This window comes from Poecile atricapillus, chromosome 4 (assembly GCF_030490865.1).
Source record: "Poecile atricapillus isolate bPoeAtr1 chromosome 4, bPoeAtr1.hap1, whole genome shotgun sequence".
In the NCBI taxonomy this organism is placed as follows: domain Eukaryota; kingdom Metazoa; phylum Chordata; class Aves; order Passeriformes; family Paridae; genus Poecile; species Poecile atricapillus.
This window is the reverse complement of record NC_081252.1, coordinates 43,869,776-43,896,112: the sequence shown is the minus strand read 5'-3', so window position 1 is coordinate 43,896,112 and position 26,337 is coordinate 43,869,776. Positions and strand designations below refer to the sequence as shown.

Here is a 26,337-nt window from a genome sequence, read left to right as displayed (position 1 = left end):
TGGCAGCCACTTTTCTAACTGGTTGGCACTATTAGGTTGAGGCAGAAGCCTTTAAACAGAGATTAAGGAGCAGGTTAACTTTTAGCATGTAAATAATCTTCATTCCTTGAAAGGCTGTGTGTGTATTTAAAGAGCAAACTACCATAGCATGCTGTTCTAGATTTTCCTCACTACACTTTTGCATACCAAAATCACCAGGGCCTCTCTGTGACCAGTGTTTGTAGCTGTAGCGAATCTCCCCAGCGTTTTTATGAGCTGGTATGATGGCTTTCTATTGCTTCCAGAGAAAAGTCATACTCACTTGTTGGGCAATACTCAGCATACCCCAACAAGGAAATTTTTCTTCTCTTAGAGGTAGAAGTGAAAATTGACATTCAGGTGATTTGTGGGTTCATCCTCTACAGCTTCAGCTGTGAAGAGAGAAGGTCCAGCATGGCCAACAGAAGCAAGGAAGGACATATATGCATGTGCTGTGTTTGAGGTTTAGTCCCTAACCTGTAAATTGAAATAGACCAATTCTACTCACTTAAGAGCTGTTTTGGCCAGTCTTACCCTCCTTTTAATTTTTAGTGTCTTACAAACTGGTATTTATGTGTAAAGAATCCCTGACATCATTTTCACATATGGCACTGATTAAAAAAGACCCAAAAGTAAAACAACCTCTGTTTCCCAAACTCTGGGAACTGATGTTCTCTTTTCTTTACTCCACCCCTCACATGCTTGCAGATTAACACCGCTAAATCAAAGGGAAAGAATCCAAGGACTCAGTATTATCCACCTTGCCTTTGACTCTCTTCACACTCTGTCACAACCTTTACGTAATTTAAGATATCTAAGAGGTATTCATGGATATGCTGTCTGGTGCTCTGAATCCTACGGAGCCTTTTAAAAAATGTATGAATTTGTAATATAAAACAGGTAGTTGTGTGAGTCAGCTAAAGCCATGCTTACTTTATAATGGATAAGTGGCAGTGAATGCAGTATAGCTTGCAATATCCAAGGGGGATATGTACCCACCTGTGATTAACCTTCCTTGGCCATTAAATGTCACAGTTGGTGCATACACATGGAGCAGAAAGAATACATATTTGTCAGTAAAAAGGTGACTGAATGAAAGAAATCACAAAATGACATTTTTCAGTAGTTTTGTCATAACTGGAGCATGGAGGAAAATTGCTTTCTGTAAATCTTGGCCCAACAGAACAAAACACATTTCTTTCCAGTTGGGAAGCCATACTCATAGACATAATGAAAGCATTGTGAGCTCTGACTTTTGCAAACTCTGATAGAAACCAATCTGCAATCTTGACAGATATGATCTTTTGCAGGATGCACTGTTCATTTACAGCAGCTAGAGACCTCAATTAATTTATGAATGAGGACAGCAGGCTGTGATCTCCCCAGCTCAGCCTAGGTGGAGATGTCCCTGTCTGAATTTATGTTCTGGTAATTTAAAAAGATTTATACAAAGGTTTTCTTTCATTTTGAGAGTAGATTAAAATTCTAATGGAAACCATTTGTATGCATTTGTTGAATTGAATAATATTTATTGCTGTATGAAAAGAGGAGTAAAATAAAAAAGAAATGCTGAAAAACCTTGCTATCAATAAAGTTAGTGAGGCAAGAATAAATAAGTACAGAGCCAGAAAGAGCCCAAAGCAGAAAGTAATACTTAGTAGAGCCTGTAAAAACCCCAGTGTTTTATAAAAACATAATGAAAGCAATTTGCACCTGTTTCTGAACAAATAGATAATAGAATGCTACCCTACCCAGTGTGCATGGTCTCAGTTCTTTAATTCATCTAGGCAGATACAGCGTGAAGGAAGTACAGCTTCATCACAGACATACTGATTGCAGCTCTTAAATGCCCTGTCACTCTGGTAGGGTTGGGAGTTTTTGAGACGGATGTGATGGTCACACAACATATTCATTTATTCCAGGAAAAATGTTTTTTGAAAGCTCTTAAATGACTTCACATCAGATATCAAATTGCAGGAGAAGACATTATTAAGACTTACGCTTCAGAAGGTCATTATGTCATAGCCTTTGTTCCAATATGACCATACTGGCTGGGATAAAGTTTTGGGATTTTTTTTTGAAGGAATGGTTTACAAGAACCACACAAGGGTCTGTGCCAACACAACATGACTGCATACAAGAGGAGGAATAAACTAGAAGTATGCCTGATCAAGAATAACTAATTTTACTTGGCATTTGTTTTCTTTCAGCTGTGATCAGTAGAGTCAACCTATGGGAGTTTTGCATGAAAAGGAGCATATAAATATCTGAGCTGTTTCTGAAAAGACTTCTTGGTGAAAGAAATCATTAGCTGAATCATTTCATTAGCTGAAATGGTAGAGATTGCAGGTTCTCCTAAAGCTAGTGACAGTGCACACAGATGCTCAAGTATTCTCCCTGAATGACTCAGAGCTGGGATCCTGTTTCCACATCTGAATGCAGAGGTCCTGGCAAACTGCTGGCATTGCATGATAACAGCAACGTAGATAAGCTAAAGTAAATTTTGGCAAGGACTACAATAAGCTCAGCTAGCATGCTCCACAGCCATGTGCACCAGAATAAAGGAGGGGGTGTCAGAAGGGAAAGTAGTGCTGAAGAAGGGGCCAGTCCTTGGTGGGATGGACTGTGTCAGCAAGAACACGGTGATAAACCAGTAAGATTTGGAAACATAAATTCTGTATGCTCTCAAGTTAGTTTATATAATGCATATATTATTCTGAAATACTCAAACATATCTGGGAAAAACAATATCAACGAATAAAATATTTTTTCTTTTGCCATTCCTTGTGCCAAATCCATGAATTTAATTTCATCGGTCTCAAGATAAAGTGACTTTTGATGATAAATATCTGGATATAAATGAGGAACTAATGCAGGATGATATAGACATCCTAAAATGATGAGGGTTAGTTGTGAAAGTATTGATGTGTTTTAAAGGCTGGCCAAATTAAACTTAGAACCAATTTATGACATCTTTATTCACATTAAATAGTATTTTGTTTTACCTGTAATCCCATTGATGATTTGTTAATTTCTAGTAAGAATTTCATCCATGAAAAACAGAGTTCAAAGAGCACAAAAGAATAGGAATCTTATTAAAATAAATAATATTTTCATTAATTTCTAAAATACATCAGCCAAAAAGATTAGGTGCTATCCTTTAAAGTGTATCCATATTTTGATAAACTTTAAAAGAAGGTAAAAATTTGGTTCATTTTTCCAAACATTTGAGCATGTAGGCCAGGTTTTTCAGAAGAGAAAAGTGGCTCAGCCAAGCTATTCTACAGCATTTCTTTTCTGGCCTATCTGGTGGCAAAAGCATGCATTTACTATCCCTTTGTTGTATGACCACCAGAAATGTAAACCTTTCCTCCTACTTTTTATCTTAACTTATGGTTCATTGAACTATTCAGGGTGTGTGGGGTTTGGTTTGGGTTTTTTTTTTGCATGCGGGGATGGTAAATTAATACACTGCATTTTCCTTCTGCGCACATTCTTCACTGCCTTCAGGGATTTCATTTGACAAAGGCCCCACTAATGGAAATGCAAATTTTGTACCTGTCATAGAGTACTTTTTATTCTACTGTTTGTCATAGCAACACATTCCTCAAAAGCATGGCTATTTTGACTTCCCAGAAGCCAGGGAAATGGAGTCTGCATCTACCAGGACTCCACTTGTCCTAGCAGACAGTAAAGAACATTTTTATGTAAACTTGAATGACAAATATTAGCCTCTTCAGTTCTCTGCTATAAATAAAAACCTGTATAGATTCAAAGTCTTATTAATCTTTGATTTATTGTAGCCAGTCACCAGTTTAGTAGTTTTGTTACACTTTCACAGACAGCAACTTTTTTCATTTACTAGTGATACATTAGTGATTCTGGTTTTGATAATACTCCATCTAATCTAACGTTTTCTTTTGAGGGTTGGTTGTAGAAAACTTCATGCAGAACTGTGGAGAGATCCTTGGGCTACATGATTTAGCAGATAAGAAAATGCCCTTTGTCTTTACTGTTCCACTCTAAATAGATCAGACAGCCTTTCCAAGTTTTAGTAGTATAATTATGCAACATAGTTTTAAGAGTATAAATAGAGAAATAAGTCTCTGTGTTGTCACATTAGTGTAAGAACTGAAAAAAAAAGCTTTCTATCCTCAGCAAGAGAAAACGTTTTCATTCACTTTTTGAGAATTTGCACTTTTATTAGTATCTAAATCTCAGTGGCCACAAAGGGTTGTGTTTAAGGTGAACAGTAAATGAAATCCTCATGCTTTTCAAGCAGTCTGTCAAATTCTCAGTGACTTGGGAGATCCAGGAATTTGTGTGCCATATGTTAGTCCAGATGAACAATACCAACAGTATATTTTTACATAGCTAACATTCATGTTTGACAGCTTTCCCTAGTGTACTTTCTAGCCTAAGCAATATGTTCTCTAACTCTTCTCCCCCTGAAACCAATTCCTTTGAGTAATCACACTTCTTTTTTTTTCAGTCCTGACCTCTATTTTCTCTTTTAATTTTGTCTGGTTCTTTTCTTTCCTGGAGGATTCTACTTATTCCTGTGAAATTGTAGCATTTCTTCACCTCCACCGTCCTTGAGTCTTTCTTCTCTTCCTGATCCACTCATCCTTCACTAGTGCCCTTTACAAAGCATCTCTCACCATTTGTGCTTTGTGTCAAAGAGGAAGGAAGACCCTTTCCATTTCTGCCCAGTTTGACCCTTGGATGTAAGCAGAACTGTGTAAACTCATGGCTAGAACTAATGCCTCACCCCAGTAACTTCTGCAGTTCACGCTCTTGTGTTAAACAAGGTCCTGTAGCATCATTTAAAAAATGAAATAATTCAAAACTTAAACAGGCAGGTACTTCTTGTAGGCATTGTCTAGGTTCTAATTCCAAACTGTATTTTGGTGATTGAAGAACAAAGTAAAGGAGCTAAATGCCTGACAGGTATGGATGGATCCTCTTGCTTGCACAGGTGTTGTGATAGAACAGACAGCAAAAGAAAACTAAAGTTCTCACATGAAAATGATCTTCGCACACAAATTCTCCCCTCTGCACAGACTGGAGAACAGCAGCAGGAGCCAGGGCTGCTTCACTGTGAGGGCAGAGTGGTTCCAAGAGTGATTCACTGTGAGGGCAGAGTGGTTCTACTTTCTGTGGAGACCATTCCACTGAAATGGATGATGCTCTCCAAGGCTGGAGTTGCAAAAAAGTATTTACTTAGCTGTAGAGATCATAATGTTCCATGGTTTATTTGAATTATTAAAATGAAATACTGCACAAAAATCATTATTGCAGAGCTTCAAAACACTTACTGACAATGTGGTCTTGGCAAAGTAAGTATGAGTCTTTTTAATGTATAGTTGTTGCAACAGAGAAAAAGAAAACCTGTGTTTTGTACTAAGCTGTGCTTTCCAGAGAGATAGAAGGCATCGACTCTAATATTGATTCCATGCAGATTTTTGTTGCTTTATGTTTTAAAAATACCCTCCTCCCCATCCTCTCTCAGCAGATCAGATGTCACTTCACTTTCCTTTTCTTGAAATAACACTGGAAGCAGATTGTTGACAGCTTTGGGCTTCTGCACAGTCAGCATTACAAGAGAACAGTATAGACAGGAACAGAAGTCAAATGGCCTCCCAGGAACTCCAGCCCATTAAAACAATTGCTAAAGGCACAAGAGTACAATAAACATCTGCAGTTTGTCTCCCCAGCACACCACATGCCTTTCAGTTTGCCTCTGCATGGAAAAGGGCTTGAGTGGTCTGATTGGAGCCAGATGTGAACTTGCAGAGTTTGAGGCTCTCCAGGGCTTGGATTTTGGTTCCAGGCTGAGGCTAGGAGTCCTTGTAAAGTTAGGTTCCAGATCAATGCCTCCTCAGATTTGACAGCCTTTAACAGTACTTTCTATTATTGGCGCTCTTCTGCTCTTTGCAAGCATTCTGATCTACTTGACAAACCTCATTTGAACTAAGTAATTTCATTGCAATGAAGAAAGTAAGCACCTTCCTAAGGTTCCCAGGGCAGGCTGCCTACCTTGAGTCAGTCACTGGTTTTAGCTCAATTGGTATAAAAATATACACATTGCCACATAATCATCGAGTTGCCACTACAGAACATAGGAAGAGGAAAGGAATGCTACCACCAAGGATTTCTTATAACAGAATACATAAGGCAAAGATACCAAGGAGAACCAAGCACTGTCCTGGAGATGTTGCAAGAGAGCATGGATGGAAGCTGGATGTCCTGGATGAACAGTGTCACACTGGTGACTTAAATAGGGAAGATCAGTGTCTGCCTGTTCTGAAGTTGTACACTCAGTGCTGCAGTTCTGCCATGCAGAAACAGTGTATCTTTCTCACAAGATTATATTTCTCATAGAGATGATATTTGCAGGCACTGGAAATGATATTTACAGGTAGTGGAAATGCAGAACCAGGCAGAGGAGGCAGCAAAGCAAATGAATGTAATCTTTCACTCTGCAAAGTTTTTGGTATAGGAATTGTTCAATCATAGAGCTGATTCCTGAAAAACTGTCATGCAAAGAAGACTAGAAATAAAGAAAGAGAGTTTAGGACTTCTATAAGATGCCCAGTGCAGAAATGAGATGAGTCAGGTTCCTAACTTTGCAATGAGGGGTGAGGGGGTCTTGTCAGCACTGCTGGGACAAGTTTAAGGGGATGTAAGCAGGGAGGGTAATCACAGCACTCTGGCAGGTGGGAAGGCATTGCAATAGAAAGAATGATCTGCACAGAGTGAGTTACTGCCAGATGGCTCCCAGCTGGGGGACTTAAGGAGACTGTGATCTGGTTTAATCAAATACCTGGCACCTTCTCCCTCTGCAGTGTCCAGAAAGACAGTCCTTGCTGCCAGTAGCAGAAAGAATCAGGACTGATGAGACTGCCTTTTACAAACATAGTCTGGGCAGTGCATGTAATTCTTTTTGTTGGCTTCCTCTCAGTGGCATTACCTTGAATATGAGGAAATTAAGGAGAAAAATTGCTATGAGCTTTGTAGGCCCTTTATCGCTTTAATCTCCTCTCCTCTCTGCCTTCTATTTCCCTGTCTCTTGTCATCCATCTTTGCAGAGACAGTGACCAAGTTAAGCTAAACAGCCTTTTAGATTTGCTTGCAATTGATTTCATTTCTGCTTTCAGAAACTGTTTGAAATTTTCTAAGTGTGTTATTTTCACTAGGACTGAATTTTCAATGCAAATTCTGAAAATGTTAGAACAAGAATTCAACACATCTACTGGACTTATACCTACTATACATCTACTGGAAAAATATCTGTCATGTCTGTGGGATGGAAAACTAGACTACATTATTTCTGTGATTCCCTTTATCAGGACACAAAGGAAAGGCAAGAAAGACTGCATTCTGGAGCACTTGCCCTTATAGAAACTTGAAATGGTGGTTGTTAAGCTTTGGTGTTGCAAGAGGCTCTAAAGTAACTGGCTGAACCTTCTGGATAGTTAGTGTAGAGCCTGCAAGGGCTGTTTGTGTTAAATTGTATTGATTGTCTTGTGTATAATTTAATAATGTTGAAGTCTGCTTTCTTTCCTTGCAGCTATAGACTGCATCTGTCCTTGTTGGAGTGTTCCCATGGCAATCGTGGGTTGGAATTGTATTAGTTTGATTTATTCAATAAATAAGTAGAAAAATAAAACAAGATAATTACCCAACAATGAATAGCTACCATATGAACACAGTGAAAACTACACCAAAGGCCACTGGCAACAGGCAACATTTCTAGTTTAAATGCAGTACAGAGATTCCCAAGATAATTTTTTGGCCTTCCTTGGCCCTTTCTCCATTAGGTGTCAGGCTCTGTAGCTTACCCAAGCTTCACTGTGTACCAAATGTCTCTCCTGGCTTCTCATGTCCATTACATTGTTATTCTTGCCTAGGCAGTGGCAGCAGCTTTTATGCGCTCTTACAACTCAGTCTGTAGAGTAGACACATTTGCAGGGAACAAAGCTCCCTCTTTCCTCCCCAGAGAAGTGGTACAAAATTCTGTGCTAATAAAACAAACATCTGTGCTTCAGCTGAGATTTGCTCTCCTAACAGTCCATTACATGAACACGCAGGCAGGCTGCTAACAGGCCCCCAAATCACTCAGGAAGTCAGCACTGCTGTGGGATGCGGGGATCTGGCTGGACTCTTGACAACCTTGGGGCAGATAGAGACATGAAACAAGGTAACCTTTGCACAGGGTATTGCACTGAAGTTTCTGCTGTGGAAGAACAAGGTAGGCAGGTTACTTAAGAGACCAGGAAGACTTTGGTGGCAGCTCATAAGGAAATTGCATCTGATACTTAAAATACAGAAACATAGGTCACTTCTTTTACAATGTGGTTTGAGTCAACTTTCAAATCTCTGCTCAGAAATGTGAGGAGCCTGGTCTTCTGCTACAGTGGCACAACTTTTGATGCAGCACTGAATTGGGAGGGGTGTTAATGCAGCAGTACATTCAACGCTGACGATAAAATTTGACTTGGGCTTCCCCAAGTACTTGCTCTAAATTCTGGAAGCTGCTGACATCTAACCACTGCCAAGCACTCTAACCACAGTGGAACACTAAAGGATCTTCACCATGACTCCTTGTACGTTTGGGACAGGGGTGTAGAACAGGAATGGTTGTTTCTGAACAGTGAGTCCAGGGCTGCCTGCTGACTGCAAGGTGTGTTTCAGTCAAGAACAACCGAAAGTACTAAATTGCATAAAAAATAATAGGACAAGAAAAATATTTTTTCTGAATATTCAGTGTACTGCTGATCAAAATGTGTTATACAAGATGCACCCAGTGGTGTTCAATCGTCATATTAAGCTAGGCTTTTAATCAGAAGTAGATACTATTATACCTTTGAAGATCTCTTTGTTCAGAGGACCTCATGTAAGTGCAAAACTTCCTAAGAGCATCTGCTGACTGGCTGAAGACATGTCTCACTATGAAAGTTTCACAACTGCTGTTTGGAAACTGGCTTGAATGCTCATTGAAAGGCAGCTGTAATATAAGCTAATGTTTGAGGCTCTTGCAGGGAATTGTGGATCCTGCTTCAAACCTCATTTCCATGAGAATTACATCAGCATTCAAGTCTCCTGCTGCTATTGGCGGAAATGTTTTTGGAATTAGTGCAAAAATATCAGAGCCTCTGTGGAGATACTGTCTTTATGAGATGATTCCCATGACTACATCCTCTTCCCATAATTAGGCCTGTATAAACTGGAAGACTTGAGATCGGTTTCTTGACTCTGCTCTTGGCCTGCTGTAGCTGTAACTCTTACCATCTCTCTGGAAAAGAGATAAAGCTTAGCTCCTTTTGTACAATGTTATGAGCACTTCAACAGCGCAATGTTTCAAAAGAACTAAGTTTTATTAGGAGCCTCTTCTGTTCTCACCTCCTCCTTGCCCCTGTGGTATGAAGTACTACAAGAGCTGTGACCTTGGAAGGTGCCTAGGCAGTCTCAGGAGCCCATCACTGCTGTTTCTGGGGCCAGCTTGACTTGTGAAGCAATGGGCTGGTAATTGTATAATTTCACCCCAGCAAACTTTCCAACTAGGCCTAGGGTAATACCCCAGACAGATACTGCTGCAGAGTTATTACAGTCTGAATCAGAAGTTTGAGAGGGGGAAGAGTGAACAGTTTCACCTTGGTTTTCCCCAGAAGAGTAGCAAGAGAGTATGTCCTAAAATAAATGGCAAGAAAGCTCTTAGATGGTGCTTCTTAGCCCGAGGAAGTAATAAGCACTCTTTCTGGGCATGCAGATTATCAAGATACCATTAACAAGATTTATTTGCTGCTCCTGTGAGCATGTGTAGGTCTTCTCAGGCATTTGCAAAGCACTTAAGGGAAAAGCTTGGTGGTCTGGTGATTGGAAAAAAGGACCTTGTTATTTCCATGGAGGCTTGAGGTCGCTTGGAAATGACAAACAGAAGTTTGCAACTTTGGTTACAGCTAGAGTTACAGAGATCAGTGATGCCTGGTCTTCAACCTGTGCCTATTCTTTTAACTTCTGGAGACATATTAGGGAGAGCAGACAGTGCCTGGGGGGCAGATGGATAAGAGATCCTCTACAGTACATGACTGCTTACAAGGTCAGGGCCTCCACCCTTCTCTGCTCCAACCCATGTGACACTGCCTCCTATGTTCTACACTCAGGTACAGAGGATTTCCTCCTGCTCCTTTACTTGCTGCTGGTGTTCTGTTTAATCAGTGACATTTCCTTTAGTTAGTACTTCCTTTTCTTTTTATTTTTCACTTTGTTTTTCCTCTCCTATTTGGGCTTTGTGTGTCACCAGCCTAAGACATCCTTTGCTTTTCCACCTGACCTGTGGCTTGGTACATACACCACAGCATGATCTTGAATAATGATTTTAACTTTTTCCAGACAAGCCCTTAAGCAAATTCACAGAGCAAGGTCTTTTGAAGTCCCAAGCCTGCAATGAGGTGTGGAGAAACTGCTCCCCCAAGGGCCAGTGTCGAGTCACTCTAGTCAGGGAGCCAAGCTGAGTGGCTTTTCCCCTTATGTGCAAGAGGCTTCTGGTCTGGAAGACAGTGCAAAGCCAAGGTTATACTGCTCCAGCCATTCCCTCTACAGCCTCAGCCTCTCCTACTGCCTAAAAATATCCACTACACTAACAGTTTCATGATGGGGGTATTGAGTTGGGATATATCTGACCATTAACCACTGTACTGTTCATGTTAACTAATTAATAATGGAAGCTTTGGACTGTAATATGCAGTTGTCTTTGTTGTTTTTTTTTTTTAAACTCCTAACCTTGCAACTCTATCCATGAATTTCAGAGGATAGCTTGTCATATCCTAATTGGTCTTACAAATTTTGTACGGTACAAATGTTTTGGCAATGGAACTGTTTTGATCAAAGGTTGTATAAATCCCATTAGTCACAGCAGCTGAACCTGTATGAACCCTTTGATGGGGCTTGTACCACCTGAGTTCCAAGAGCACGATTACAGCTTGTACCTCCTCTGTACAGATACACTTTTATTTGAGCTCCTCTGGCTGCGTGTTCTGGTGGGGTAAGGCATGAAGTGATCTGATGCAATGTGTGGGCTGCAAGATCTGGGCTCAGCAGCCTTTCTTCACTATGGGTTGCCAGCTCCACATCTCCCTTTCTTTGTCACCTAACATCATATCTATAGCATTTTGGCTCAATGTTTCTTGTCTGCTCTGACTGAGAAATGAAATAGGGCTCTGGAAAAAATAGTGGTGCTTCTTTACTGAATTGCAGTGATTTATGTATGTGCCAACAGGAATGAGGAAATGAAAACTCTTCCTGCTTCCAGATTTGCACACTAGCCACTTTGAGGGCACTGTTGTATTTCTTGGATTGTTGAACTCATTTGGCCTTGTACCTTGCAGCACCACATGAGGTATGTCTTAATAGCCCTGAAAGGTATGGCATGCTGTGACTTGATTTTATTTACCTTTATGTACATATCACCATGTTTACTTTAAAATGACTGAACTTCTGCAGTTGCAGCTCCAGGGTGGTAAACAAGTTTGCTGAAAGGACAGTTAGGTTCCTATCATCTAAAACTGGAAGACCTTATTTAAAATCATGGCCACTGTTTACCATTTCTTACTTTGCTGAGCTCATTCAGTGAAACTGTACTGGTTTTTATCTGGTCTGTACTGGCCTTTTATCTGGTCTGTAACTGGCTTCCTGCTTTCTTTGTCCTTTTTTTTTTCATTTTTTTACTAGCTTAGTGACTCTATTTGGATTTCCAGTGACAGAAGTGGTAGCTATCATCTATTGATAATAAAAAATGTAATTATGACAAAATATTTAACTTTGAAGTATATTTACTTTCATTTAACTGAAACTCCTCAAGCTCATGGCTGACTGTCCCAGTTCCCTGTGTCTCTCACATCAGTACTCCATCTCAAAAGGGCACCTTGACTAGCCAGAAAAGGGACTTCTAAGGCACTACAGGTGTAATGAGATAAGTCAGCTTCTGGCTTATTGTGTAGTGCTGGTCAGGCATTTTCTGTCAAAATGTTTTTATTTTCTCTAGTCAGAAGTCACTGATTTGACAACTGTTAGTGGAAATGTACCTATCAGTTTTGGCAGGCGAGTCTTCTCACGCAGGAGAATGAATCTCTGGAGCAGGGCAGACGCCTGTCTGCAGAGCATCCCGCTTCCCCTAGTGCAGCTGGCAGCCCTCCCTGGCTCCTTGGAGATTGCTTCCAGTGCTCCGACAGCATGGAGACTTAAAACCTGGAGACTTAAACTTCTATCTCTAATGCTCAGAAGGAGAGAACTCCAGAATGCTACTCCTAGTATGAGGTATGACTGACTCAAACCTGAGTTAGTTCTATTTTGTGTTGAACTGAATAATTAGATGTTTATTGGGCCACAGGGAGAGCAGGTGACTGAAACTGTTACCAAACATATACTTAAACTGGTTCTGGTCAGTGAGATCCTGTCTCTTCTTCACACCAAACCTGACTGCACATTCCTACCTCTTCTTGGGCCTAGAGTCATGCTTGAAGGCATACCAGAGACAAAAGACTCATGGAGAATGAATCTCTAGGAAGCAGGGCTTTTAGGTCCTCAGATTCCAAACAGGTTGAGATGCATTTAAGAGCTGGCACAAGCAATGGAAGACTTTGGCTGGGAAGAAGTGGGTGAAAGGGATACGACTATCCTTTCAGACAGGAGAGGGCAATTACAGTAGCTTAGCTAAAACCTCTCTAGAGCCTTACCTGGGAGTTACACCAATGTTTTCATTCAGTCTCAGCGGAATGCGTAGATACACCACTGTTGCCAGTAACCACGTGGTTAGCACGTGAGCTGGAAACATGTAACACTCAGGCTCCGATTCCTGGTTGCAAACCTATATGTACTAGCTTCAAGACCTAATCAAGAAACAAAGGGCTACTTCTGGATGGCTTCCAATCATAGAGATTACATTTTATCCAGGTGTGGAATCAAGAAGTCCATTTTCAGTGTGCTTAGTGCTTTGCTCCCTTGTGTTCTGCAGTCCTCTTTCTCTCCCTTACTGCTGGACAATTGCTCTGTCAAACTAAGCTAAAAAAATCTTGTAAGACCAAGAGACTTGCAGACATGACGAATGGTTTTGCAGACATATTTCCCCAAAGATTTCAGTCCCAGGAGCAGGCGTGCAGCTCGACCTTGCCTGGAGCCAGTAGAGCACATTGAGAAGGACTGTGCCTAACACCTTATTTGCAGAATGTCCTGTCCCCCACCTGCAGCATGTGCTGCCCCTCACCAGCTGCAAATCACTAGGCACATCTGGTATGAACTGTGGTCTGTGCCTCCCAGCTCACGATGAATTCACTAGGATTACTTGTATGTATAAGACTGGCAGACGCTACCATTATAAACATTTCCTTTTTTTAGTTAGGTGAGGTTTTTAGCAAGTGTAGTCTACATATTAATCTGATAGCCTCTCTGCTTCCAGGTACAGGGTGCAAGTGTCTACTGAGCTGATGCAGAAGGTAGCAGGTATTTTGAGTTCCTTGCTAATTATTGCTTCAGTAAACAACAGCTGTTCAAATGCAGCTCAGCTTCTTGCTTTGAAAAGATTACAGTGCCCAAACTGTAGTCTGGTATTATTGAAAAAAGAAAAAAAAAAGTTATAATCATTTCACTCCCCTACTGCTACAGATTTTATGGGCCTTGTAGTGTGCTGTTATGTCAGGCATATTAATTGCTAGTGAGTCGATGTTAAGCAAATGAAACAGCTTTGTGCAGCGTTTGGACACTTGGATATAGACAGTTTAACAGCAGTCTTCTGGAGAGACTGTGCATTAGTCTTAGATTATTTTTCAGCACTGGAGGAATGGCTCTTTCAAAGTAACTATAAAATGAACCATTGCTGCCATGCAATAGCAGTAATAAGCTGTTAAGGTACATTGCAAAGCATGAGGTCAGAGGCAGTATGTTCTTCCAGCCACCCAAGAAGTGTAATAGCAGCTAATTAGTGTAGTTCCTTCAGAGGCTACTGCTATTGCAATGAGAGGAAAGAAAGGCAGAAAAGTGCAAGGGGGACCCCACTGTTACTATCTGCCCTTTAGATGAAGGAGTTGTTGGTATTAACTTAGCAGAGGGTGAAGGCCTGACCCAGCACAGCACTGAGTGTCAGCGATGTGCTGTTGGCAGTGAAAAGAAAAATAGCCCTGTTCTCTACTCCATGCAGTTCCTGCCCTTCTGCTTCCTTCCTGAGGAGCAGGATTTATAGGGGCATCCGTCTTGATTTATTGAGGAGCAAAAATTACAAATTAACTTTGCAGGCATGCGCACACACATGCTTTGCTGCACAATGCCAGCCTGATCCCTTCCCCTCTGTCCCCCTGGCCGGGTGGCTCTTGCCCGGCAGCCACTGGCCAGGCTGCCAGCCCAGCATCGGTGAGAAGCTGTGGCAGTGCCCATGGCCACTGCCAGCCACCAGTGACCGTGGGCTGAGAAACAGGCTGGGCTTTGTTTGAAGCAATTGTTCCCTACACTGGGACATTTCACTGGCTGCAGATGAAAGCCATCTGAAAACACCTTTTGTATAGTTAAAACCAAAAAACACCCCCCCCCCCCCATGTATTTTACCGAATGTATATATAGTGCAGTCAAGCTGGCACCCTTTGATTGCCTTGGAGAAGGAGCAAGGTGGTCCGAGCCTACTACTCGTCACAGGGTGAGCTGCCGAGGAGAGGGCTGTGCTTTGGGGCGGCAGGTCGCGACTCGCCATCGCGGTGTGAGAAGGAACAGGACCAAGCGCCAGGCAGCACCACGAGCAGCACCCACTTGTGGTGCCGCCCTTGTGGAGCCGCTGCCACCGCCCAGAGCCCGCGGGAGTGGCACACTCAGGGATAGGAGCCGCTCGATGGCACTGGCCCGACTGCCAGGCTGCCTGCCCCGCTCGGGTCTGATGGGGCTCCGTGCCGCGGCTTCGCACGAGGAGCTGCTAGGGGACACGGTATCCTAAGGCAGTATGTATGTACTTAGGTGTGTACGTACGTACGTATATTTTAATTTATTTATTTATTTGTATTGCTGGAAATCCACCACAAAGAGCCGCACCCTCGGCGCGCCGCGGGCCCCCCAGAGCCGATAAAATGGCGGCCAAGACCCCCCTCCTCCGCAATGGCCCCGCGCCGGCCTCTGCCGCCCCTCCCCTGCCCGCCAGGGGGCGCGCGAGCCACGGCCGGCCGGCGGTGCCGTGTCCCGGTGGAAGGGACAGCCGGGGCCCAGGGAGCCAGGCGTGTCCCGGTGGAAGGGACAGCCGGGGCCCAGGGAGCCAGGCGTGTCCCGGTGGAAGGGACAGCCGGGGCCCAGGGAGCCAGGCGTGTCCCGGTGGAAGGGACAGCCGGGGCCCAGGGAGCCAGGCGTGTCCCGGTGGAAGGGACAGCCGGGGCCCAGGGAGCCAGGCGTGTCCCGGTGGAAGGGACAGCCGGGGCCCAGGGAGCGAGGGGAGCTGCCCGGCCGCCTAGCCCGGCCCGCGCTGCCGCTCTGGGGGCTGAGGGGCGGTGCGCTGCTGGCGAAGGGGTGAAGTGGTTGCGGGAGCGGGTGTCGGTCCCGGGCGGACACCGTGCCGGCTGCCGTGCCGGGGCTCGCTGGCGGCTGGGAGCGCACGTCAGTCCCTTCCCTTCGGTCTGGGCTGCGCTGGGAGGCGGGCCAGGAGCGGGGGGAACAGTTCGCTGTTCCCGGTGAGGCAGGGCGGCAGCCCGGCTGCAGCTCCCGGTTCTGCACCGGGTAGGGACCAGGCGCTTCCCAGTGCACTCCTGGGAGGGGAACGTCGGTCATTGAGGGCGAGATGCGCTCAGGGCTGGTGCGGGCAAGGTTTTACGATTTTAAAATTTTTGTTTGATTGTTTGATTTTTTTATTTAACCTAAACACTTGCCTCTGGATGCCTTGAAAACATAAACGTGGACATATTGGTTCTGGCTATGTTAATAGAGAGTGAGGAGGTTTTATTTAGTTTTAATAGTCAGCTGCTATAAAAGGTAATAGAACAACATGTCTCTGCTGAGGAAACCGAGGGATGTTTTTAAATGCCTCAGCCTTGTACTTGATGTTTAAAGAACTGAAACTTTTAGGGAAATGTTTGTTGGCTTCGGTCTGTATCAACTTAATTTGGATATTTCAGGGTTGTTAAAGGGGAGGTGATAAGAAGACAAGCCCAAACCCTTTGGACTGGCATTTACCAGTTCTAAAGGTTTTTCTTTGATGTCTCCTGTGCAGCTAAATGAACGGTGCCATAATCTAGTTTAAACTCACATCACCTGCATCCATGTGCTTCTAATAGCTCTTATTTTACCAAAAGCTTTTGGAGACTACTCCGTAGTCAGTTACCAGAATTGTATTCCCACCCTCCTTCTCTTCCCTCCTTCCGTTTGGAAACACTTTGCTACAACGTGGGGTTTTTTTAATGTGAGGGCATTTAGACGCTATTGTCATGGCACCCTTTTGTGCCTTTCTTTTTTTTTCTTTTTTCTTTTTTTTTTTAATTTTTCCAAGACTCAGATTTACATGTGATGTCTCCTTGTGCTCTCTCCAAGGTTTTCACAGTGATTGCCTCAGGATTGTATGCAAGAGTGGTATTGCTGGCACCATATGCAGAGATAACATTGCCTTCATATTTCCCTTGTTTAACAAGGCCAGTAATCTCATTAAGCTTCTCCACCCCTAAAAGCTCTTCATTGCCACCACTATTGTACTGGAATCTCACAATCAGTTATTTATCCATTATGCACTTCTCATTCTTTCCAGTCAGTGCTTTCTTGAAGGCAGCTGTGTACCTTTCATAGCAAGATTTGCATTTCTTATTCTGAGATATTTTACTTTTGGAGCTGCCTGTATTAAAATGCATTTTGTTTGAATGGGCTCACTTCAGCGAGTGATCCATATTGTTCTGTATGACTGCTCTGTCCTAGCCATTATTTGCCACTCCATTAATTTTTGTCATCTGCAGATATTGGCGTGACTGATTTTTTTTTTTTTAATATGTGCTTTCCCATCATTGTGTAACTTGGTGACTAATACCTGGTTCTGGTATTATGATCTTGTACACCCACACCCTCCCCAGCTCATTTTTCAATATTGGTTCTTATCGGCAAACAACGGATGAACTTTTTCATGCATTTTTCATACTTTCTTTACAGCATTTCCAACATGCCTGTAGTTACACTCAGATTTGCATTACTAACTGATCCTTCTATTATCTTTCTTTTTGCTGTTTTGGTTTTATTTATTATTGCCGTAACTTTAATTAGTTTATTAGGTAGCCATTCCTGTAATTTTAGTTTTAAAATTATTCCTGGGCTTGAAATTTGGAAATATTTTATTGCATTGGGATAACAATTTTCCCTGGTGCCTCTGTAATGCATGGCACTCACCCCGCTGTCTCAGACAGCTTAAGTGTGATTGAGTAACTAGAGCCAGTTGAAACATGTTGTTGCCTTCCAGCCTTGTTCTTAGTTTCTGAATTTCCTCCTTTTCCTCCTGAATCCCAAAAGGCTTTATTAAGACAGCTTTGTGGAAGCCATTAACTCTAAGCTGCATAATTATGTTACTATAGCATTGACTTATTTAATAGTAGGGAAAAAATTGTATGCACGTCTAGAAATTTATATTCCTCTGTGTTGGAATTTTAACTTAGTAAATTAAAAGGTTTACTCAATTTACCTACAAAGTAATAGTAATTAACAGCAAGAGAGTCTACCTGCAATGAAGCAGGTTTTGTGAAAACATGTCACTTTAATGAGCTGCCATCATATTACACTTACTCTTCACCTTTTAAATTGCATATAAGGCTCTCGCATACTTAAAAAAGGGGTGGTGTTACAGTTTAGCTTGCTTTGTTTAGAAGTGGGGACCTGTATTTAGCATATTAGTGATGCATTTTATGTCATGCTTGCACTGCTCAGAATTGCATAAATTTGGCATTTGTGGTGTTAGAAATCAGGCCAAGAATTTTTTAAAAAAGACATGCATGCAAAGAATATTGCAGTTGATAATCCTCACACTGCTATTTGTGTGGTACTGCATGACTTCATTCTCACTGTTGCATTTCAGACCACCTAAGGGCAGCTCATCTCTCTTTTGCTCTCCCTACCATGTTGTCTCCAGCATATCTGTTATTAAAGCAGGGCAGATTGTGCCAGAGCACAAATAGCATGTTCTTGTCCCTCACAGTGCCGCCTGCAATTGCCAGTATTATATCTTTTGATTGGGAGATGGCATGACAAACAAACCTTTCCACCACCTCTTCACCCTGAAAGGCCTAAGACATGTTTGGTGGTCCATAACAAATACTCAGGTTTCTGGGATGGGTGAACAGAAAAGCTGCATTTTTTCAGCTTTTCATGGTACACTTAATTAAGATCTGGCATCCTTATTTATGTTACTTATGGTGAAAAATGGGCTCAGAGGGATGCACAGGGATTTACCTATTATTAGTATTTTGACTTTATGAATAGGTCTAGCCTAAGTACTCACACAGTTAAATTTGCCTTATGTGGTCTGTCTGCCACAAAACTAAAAACTTCAGAGGTAAAAAATTAAGTCTTAAGCTTTTGAGCATGACAGCTATAGACCACATGGTCCTTTTTTTCTCAGGGGGAAGAACTGGCATGCACTCATCAATTAACTGTTTTACATTTTGTTTTTTATCACTTTTTGTTTGGCTTTTTTTGTTTCGTATCACTGAGCTCCAGCAACTTGTGTGTGTAAAGATCAATTTAATTGTATAAAGCTTGTATATTTAGTCCTTAGGACTGATTGGCTGTAGATGAGAAGCTGATTAGTTTGGTGGGTTTGGATGTGGCTTTGCAGTTAGGGATATGTTATCACCATGACTGTGCTGTTCAGTTTATGCTGTGGGATGATGCTCTATGCTTTGGCTTATTTTTAACCCTGGCAGCTTCTAATAAGTGTCAAATAAGCAGATTCTAATAAGCTGCTTAGAAGCTGTTTCTAATAAGTCCTCTGCTTTGCCATCCCCAAAGAATTATGCATGAATCTCTTTCTCTTTTTCTTAAAGGTTCTCAAGCTGGCCACATGTATAGCCATAGCTTGCCCTCCTGGACATAGCAGTATACCAAGGTATCAACACTTTCAGAAGCTTTTTCCTTCTCTTTTGTCTGAAAACAGAATTCAAACATTTTGTCATCTGATTCTCTGCAAACGCAGCTTATTCTCTCATAGACAATTTAAACTGTTATTTTATGCAGTGTTTTTTCTTTTACAGCTTTTCAGCCATCACTTTAGAAATGACTCAGAAGAGTGGCAGTGGTAACTGGCATTTTTCCCCCCCCTTGTCAAATGCAAATCTCTCACCTCCCAAGTGTGAACATACAAAGATCTCTTAGTGCCTTTTTTTTTTTTTTTAATAACAAAATTAGGCCACAATTAGCTAAGCAGTGACCTGATTAGTGCTGGATCAACATGTTACCAACTCAAGGTTGTCACTACAACGTGAGTGTGGTGAAGTCTGCCTGTTCCAACTAAAATGAAAGCAGTCTCTTGACGAAGAGCAGTGCTGAAGTCACCAGTTTCTGCAAAGGGGTCCTAAATGCAGGTTGAAGGATCTCTTCTGTGTATATATGTAACTACCAGTGCCAATCTCTAATTCTTTATAATCAAGTACTTTTTGTCATGTTTTCTCTCTTATCCTCCTGAGTAAAAATAGTTCTAAGTGATTTTTTTGTTCTTTGGCTTTCCTTATCTATGAAAGATTTGACTTTGTGAGGTATATTTAATGTTTTCTGTAAAGAAGACCCCCTGAGAGATCCCATGGAGTAATTCACTTTGCTGAGTTAGCAGATGAAGCCATTGGATAGAGCCGAAAAAAGATACTGCCAACTGTGAAGCAAATGAATCAATTCCAGTGCAAGGGGATCACTTTGCTTCTTCAATATGAGAAAAGCGACAGCACAGATGCAATATCTGACATACAGATTAAAAACCCCAAATATAAACACACACACACACACACGTTGGGTTGGCTTTTATTGGAAAGCCTAGATGCAATCTATAGTTATCAATTTGTGGAAAATTCAGGACACATATAAAGTTAAGAAGGCAAATTAAAAGAACAATACAAATCAGACGAAATATACATCTTAAAATATCAGGATAGCATTTTGACTGGCATTGTCTAAAATACTTAGAATCTCCTTTCTTTTTTTCTTATTTTTGTAATATGCTTCTTTAATTATGCATATTTTTTCTTTAAAAAGATCTTTTGTTTCTATATTCCCCAAGGTCACTATTTCCTGCAGGAGCATGTCCAGATCACAAGTCTATTTTAGCAAGAAATAGGCTCATTATACCTACTAACAAGGCCACTAATTGGCTTGATTTGACTGTATCTAAAATGATCACCAACAGATACTATAATTTGTTGTTTATTGGTGCCAGAACAAAGGAGAAGGGACTGGTATGCGCCAAGTAGAAGATATATTTCAATGTTGACATGTTATACAAGCTTTTCATATTCAAACAGAACAGAAACATTGGACATAATTTAGAATATGAGCCTATTTCAACAGAGAGCACTTACAGCATGCTAAATACAGTGCTGTGGAAGAGCCACCCAACAGAACTGCAAACACCTAGCATTTTACATCTTTTAAAAAGAATACGTAGATCAATGACACGCCTCTGGGGTCTGACATACCATCCTCTCTAAATTTAGGGCCCTCAAGCTTCAAGGGTAAAAATACTAACAACTAATCTGTGCTTTAATTCTAATAGATGATTAGCATTCATTATATGTGTAATTAGTTCTGTATGCTCTACCAAATACACACATACAGTAATAGCACTGATACTGTAGATTCGGTAGCGACTTGGCTGGGAGAAATTCGAATCTGTTTATCAAACAATCCTAATGTGCAATTTAGAGTATGTAATACCATAGACTCTCAGAATACAAAGCAGTTAGAAAACTATTTTTATTACATCCACTTGAACCATTCATAGTTAAGACACGTTCACTTACTATGTTCTGTCATTATAATACATGGATAGAAATACTGTGTATAATTCAATGAACATCAAAACCCCCAATTTTGTCTCATCTTAAAAATATTCACTTTTGTGGCTGAATTTAGTGCTCATGAGACTAAAGCTCTAAGAATGGTTTCAGCCAAGATGTAGAACAGATGCCATAGATGCCACCACAGGCTTCCTATAAGGAACCAGCTGCACACTTCAGGTCTTCCTGCAGCAAATATACTGGGCCTTGGAGCAGAGCATGCCAAATCTATGCAGTGGTGTGGAGATGCAGACTAGGCACTAGAACTGGACCTTCCTCTCCATCCCCAGGTTCTGTTCACAGTAATAAGATTTGATCTGCCAGCTGAAGGCCAGGAGATGAACCTACTGAACAGCCTGCCTGCCTAAAGAGCAATTCTGTAGCATCAGGTCAGAGGTACGCTTCTTCTATCTGGAGTTATTAACACCTAAAAGAGCTGTATTATACAGAAGACAAAGTTGACATAACTGGATGAAACTACATCATTTCTTCTTCTTCTTCTACATACAATTTGCCAAGCACCTGAGACACTATTCCTTCATTGTGAAACAAAGCTTCTAAAAAACCAACAGAAACCCCACCTGGTATGAATAAATGTCCATTTATTACATTAGGGCTGGAAAAAGACAAGGAAACCCCAACCTATTAAAGTCTTCCATCATACTAAATGAGACTTATTTGGTTACTGTGCCTTCTAACAATGACTGATGCAGTGGCACTGGCTTGGGTGACAGGAGAGGGAGGGGAGGGAGCTGTGGTCTGATTCAGCCAGCCACTTTGTGGAGTGTCCCATCCTATCAGCAGAGTGATAGATGCACAGCTTTAAACCTAATACAAAAATATTAACACTTTTGGACATTAGTCATCACTGTTATATCTCTACAATATAATCCTTTATACTGTACAGCTATAACATAAAAGGTGCAATTCCTTTTTCTTTAAAAAAAATCACACACAGCACATGTTTTTATCATTTTATTTTTAAGTATAAACTTTTTTAAACACTTTACATAAATTAACTCCTCTGAGACTAATATTTGATGTACAGTAAATTGTAATTCATATAAAAATCCATAAACAACTTGTCTCACATAATTTACAAAAAAATCAGGGTTTCCTTTGCTTATATGCAACAAGGATTCTACTTGCCATTTCCCCCCCAAGGCAAACCATGTTAGCATTGTAAAATCCATTATTAAATTCCCATGGTAGCATAAGTCACTTGTGCCAATGTCCTTTTAGAAAGCAGCACAGTTTAATGCAGTTGGGTTGTCTATAAACAGTAATTTTTGCCCCATGTTTTAAAATTAACAGATATATACCACATCCTATGCAGTGAGAAAGAGAGAGAAAAAGAGAGAGAGAAAGAGAGAGACTACTTCTCGTAAGCAAAGGTCAACAATTCAGTACTATTTGGAAACACTGTATGGGTCTGTATCTTAATTAAATACAGTGCCTCAAAGAAACAGCCTGTTGCAAAATCTGTAGGCCTTTTTATTTTATTTTTTCTTCTTTTTTTTTTTTTTTTTAATACTTTTCAGTCCAACTTGAGTGCAGCGATATGCATATGTAAACATATTCTTTAAAGCAGATCACCTTTAAGGTCATTGAGAAAAAAAAAAAGTTTTGTCATTAGCAGTATCATTCTTCTGGAAGGCGCTCTTTTTGTTGCAGAGTCTGGATTGTGCTACAGAAAAAATCTGAGCAAAGATGTAAGCTTAGGCTCAAGTAGTAATGCAGCAAAACAGTTTGGTCTCCTTTTTAGAAGACACTGATACACAGTCTCTTTGGCAGCCTGAGCTAAGCCAGTGTGTTACCTCTTTCCTATCTCACTTTGTCTGAGGAACTGTATATTGTTAGCGCTGTCTGCTAATTCTGGATATTGCTCCACAGAGAGTACATAGTACCCATCGTATCCTTGTACCTTTCCAGCACTTAGCAACTGCCTCTTTTCTCCTTCTGTCCACAACCTGGCGCCTTCCTCTCCATCTCTTACTCTCTGTTGTTCTCTGGCCCAGGCACTTGAAAGAGCTCTTTGCCTGGCTTGCTCCAGTATCCGGGCCTTTTCCTCATCAAGTGTCATGCCATAGCGGACGTGAAGCGCTAGAGCACCATATTGCATTTCAACATCAGCAAACCTACGAGTCCTGCCGTTCACCACAGTGGTGGACTGGGAAACAGTGACATTGATGCCATTCTCCAGGGCCTTACGCCCACTTGTCAGCCTCAGTGTCCCAAGGTCACTCTCAGGGGAGGTGGTCTTGATAAAATAGTGCGTGTCCTTTCCCTCCACAGTGAAATGCAAGTTTTCTAGGTAGTAAGCGTTGTTCAAAACAGCTGCCACTTTTATGCAGTCCTCATTAGCAATGTTGAGCACGTTTGTTTGCACTTTGCCTTGATTGACAGCGAGCATCACCCCTTTGCCAATCAGAGACTTCACCGTGGCAAACCACAGCCACGACTTTTCTCCACTGGATTTCCGTCTGCTGACCTGCACTTCTGCCATCTTTCCCAGGGAAAGGAAAGCCTTTGCTTGTCTCGCCACTTGTTGTTGCACTCCAGAAATTGGCTGTAAACAAGAACAGACAGAAGTTTTACCAGCCATCTGTAGTCCCCTAAATGCCAAACAGCCAGGATTTCTTGGTGTGCTGCCCATGGACAACAACAGGATATGCCACAACTGACAGTGCCAGGGAGTTAATTAGATCTGCATACCACTTGTTCTGCTGAGTTACAAGATTATTTTGCTAATGTTCAGTGCTTTTACTCTTTGTCTCCCTGAGAACCTGCACAAAAATCAGCTTTAACTTCAGAGCCTACTTATTGGGCTGCATAGGATAGACTTGCAATGCCAGTACATAACCACAAGAATCACAGAATGGTTTGGGTTGGAAGGAGACCTTGAAAATCATCTAGTTCAAACTCCCTGCTGTGGGACACCTTCAGCTAGACCAGGTTGCTTAAAGCTCCATCCAACCTGGCCTTGAACACCTTCAGTGATGGGACATCCACAACTTCCCTGGGCAGCTTGTTTCAGGGCCTCACCACCCTCACAGTAAAGAATTTTGTCATAATACGTAATCTAAACATAATCTCTTTCAATTTGAACCCATTCCCCCTAGTTCTTTCACCACCTGCTCTTGTAAATAGACTTACCCCATCTTTCCTATAAGTTCTTTCAGGTACTGGAAGGCTGCAATTAAGTTATCTAAAGCCTTCTCTTTTCCAGGCTGAACAATCCCAATTTCTTTCCTCATAGGAAGGAGAGGTGTTCCATCCCTCTGATCAACTGGGTGGCCCTGCTCTGGACTTGTCTGAACATGTTTATGTCCTTCCTGTGCTGGGGACCCCAGGGCTAGACGCTGTGCTCCAGCTGAGGTCTTAGAAAAGCAGAGTAGAGGGGATAAATCCCCTCCCTTGCCCTGCTGGCCCCATGGATTTTGATGCAGCCCAGGACATGATTGACTTTCTGGGTTGCCAGTGCAAAATTGCCAGGAGACCACGTCACGTTAATACAGGTAAGAGTCATCTTACTACAGTGTCATCTTACTGTGGTGTCATCTCTTCTTCTGAGCTTGTCCAATTATGACTCCTGTCTACCATGAGTGCAGTCAAACTGAGGAGATTTTTGCAGGTCATGAAGCTGTGCTTTGGAACTGGAACAAGCCTTTCTTTTCACTGAGTCAGTAGATAAGAGTCTCTCAAGTAGCCCCAGCCTGAGACCAAACTGCAGGGAGGCTCTCATAATCCCTCAAGCTGCTAGAGAAATGAGGGAACTCAAACTGTAATGACAGTCTTTACAGTAAAAGAGAGAGAAGTTAATGGTATGGACCAGTGAGGTGGAATACTGGGGGACTGATACCCTTTCTTGCAAATACTTGTAGAAACTGATAAAAGGGGTTGTGTGCAAAGACTGTGGCCAATCCGGCTGTGTTACCTTCCATTTCACTTCAAGGATCAACCTCCTGCCTAAAAGAGCTTTTCCCCAAGAACTTCAGATGGGTGCAACCCCGAATACATCAGTGTTTTGTTCACAGCTAGCAAAGACAAGGGACAACGAATGAAAAGAACCAACAAGCCAGTCTAATGAAAAGCTAGGAGAGCAGAATGTCATGGAAGAGCTGCGTGTAGCCCACTATGCCAGATGCACTCTTGGTAAAAAGAGGATGGCTGGGGAATGGGACCTGTCAGCGTAACTGCAGTGGTTAGCCTGGACAGCTGAAAGAGCAGGAGCAGCTAGCAGGAATGGTTAGCTGGTGCACCTAGATAGCAGGGCAGCTCAAATTACAGGGTCAGCTGTGGTTGGGATGGGACCTCACAACTGTGCAGAATAGACACATCTTATCGGTCTAACCCTGGGTCTTAACAGCAATAAGCTGTGAATGAGCTGTACTGATAGAGGTGTGAGCAGACAGCAGCCCTGGCAGTTGCCTCAGCAGGAAACAAAGATCTAAATAGCTTTGGCTGCACTTTTGAAAATGAGTACTTAGTTTTTGATGATGATCCAGTTTATCTTCCAACTGACCCCTTCTCTTTTAGTAAAATACTGCTTAAACCATTTGATCCACTGCTGACAAAGGAGTCAAAAACCTCTTTTGTTTTCTTAATTTCTGGATGGGAGACCAAGCAGAAATCATTAAGATTCATATAACCTTAATTCAGCCTTGCTGCTGATCAAAAAGTTTGCAAAGGCTTCTCTGTTTTGACACAAGGGTAGCTTTCTGGAGGGGATAACTCCTGAGAGAATTATGAATTAACTTGGACTCTCCATTCTTCTTGAATGTGGCAGATTTTGGTCTGCATTTGCTAACAAGTATGGATTTCAGCTGTTGTAAATCCTACGTGAAAGCTATTGAGCACAAAATATATTGTAGACAGCAATCATCAGTGAGAGCAGCAAGATGCTATAGCAACTTCGTAATGACAAAGTTTATTTTTAACATGTATCCTCAGAGCCCAGTAAAGCTCACTCACTCCAGAATGTTTCAAAATACCAAGTGGTTTGTGTGTTTATTTCTGCCTCCTGCTTGCATTTGCTTGTTCACCAGTGAATATCAGAGTTACAGCTTCTTCCTACCTGAGAATTTTGAATCTTTGTTTTCCTATCATGCGCTTCTCGGTCTGTCATGTCACATGCTCCTGGCAGTCCTCATGTTATTGAGCTCTCTCCCAATGATTTTTGACAGCTAGCTGTCTGCTCTCATCTCTTTGACCAGACTGGTTCTGTTCCTGGTATGCCTTTGCTGGTGTTAGTGGATGATTTTATACTTTGGCCTTTGAGACCTAACTA

The 26,337-nt window shown here is 41.9% G+C and overlaps 1 protein-coding gene and 1 long non-coding RNA gene across 3 annotated transcripts in view; one reads left to right on the top strand and one right to left on the bottom strand.

Moving 5' to 3' along the window:
• The first annotated feature begins 18,974 nt into the window (after positions 1-18,974).
• Positions 18,975-19,652, top strand: LOC131579273 (uncharacterized). Its single transcript, XR_009277664.1, has 3 exons — positions 18,975-19,111; positions 19,257-19,300; positions 19,411-19,652. It is a non-coding gene; the product is annotated as an uncharacterized LOC131579273 (long non-coding RNA).
• A 2,357-nt stretch (positions 19,653-22,009) lies between these two features.
• The window catches only part of TENM3 (teneurin transmembrane protein 3), a 419,680-nt gene continuing 415,352 nt past the window's right edge, over positions 22,010-26,337 (bottom strand). For both annotated transcript variants that reach the window (XM_058837712.1, XM_058837711.1), the window contains one exon: positions 22,010-23,616. In XM_058837712.1, the coding sequence (XP_058693695.1) occupies positions 22,861-23,616 (756 nt within the window). In that variant the 3' untranslated portion in view covers positions 22,010-22,860. The remainder of the gene's footprint in view (positions 23,617-26,337) is intronic.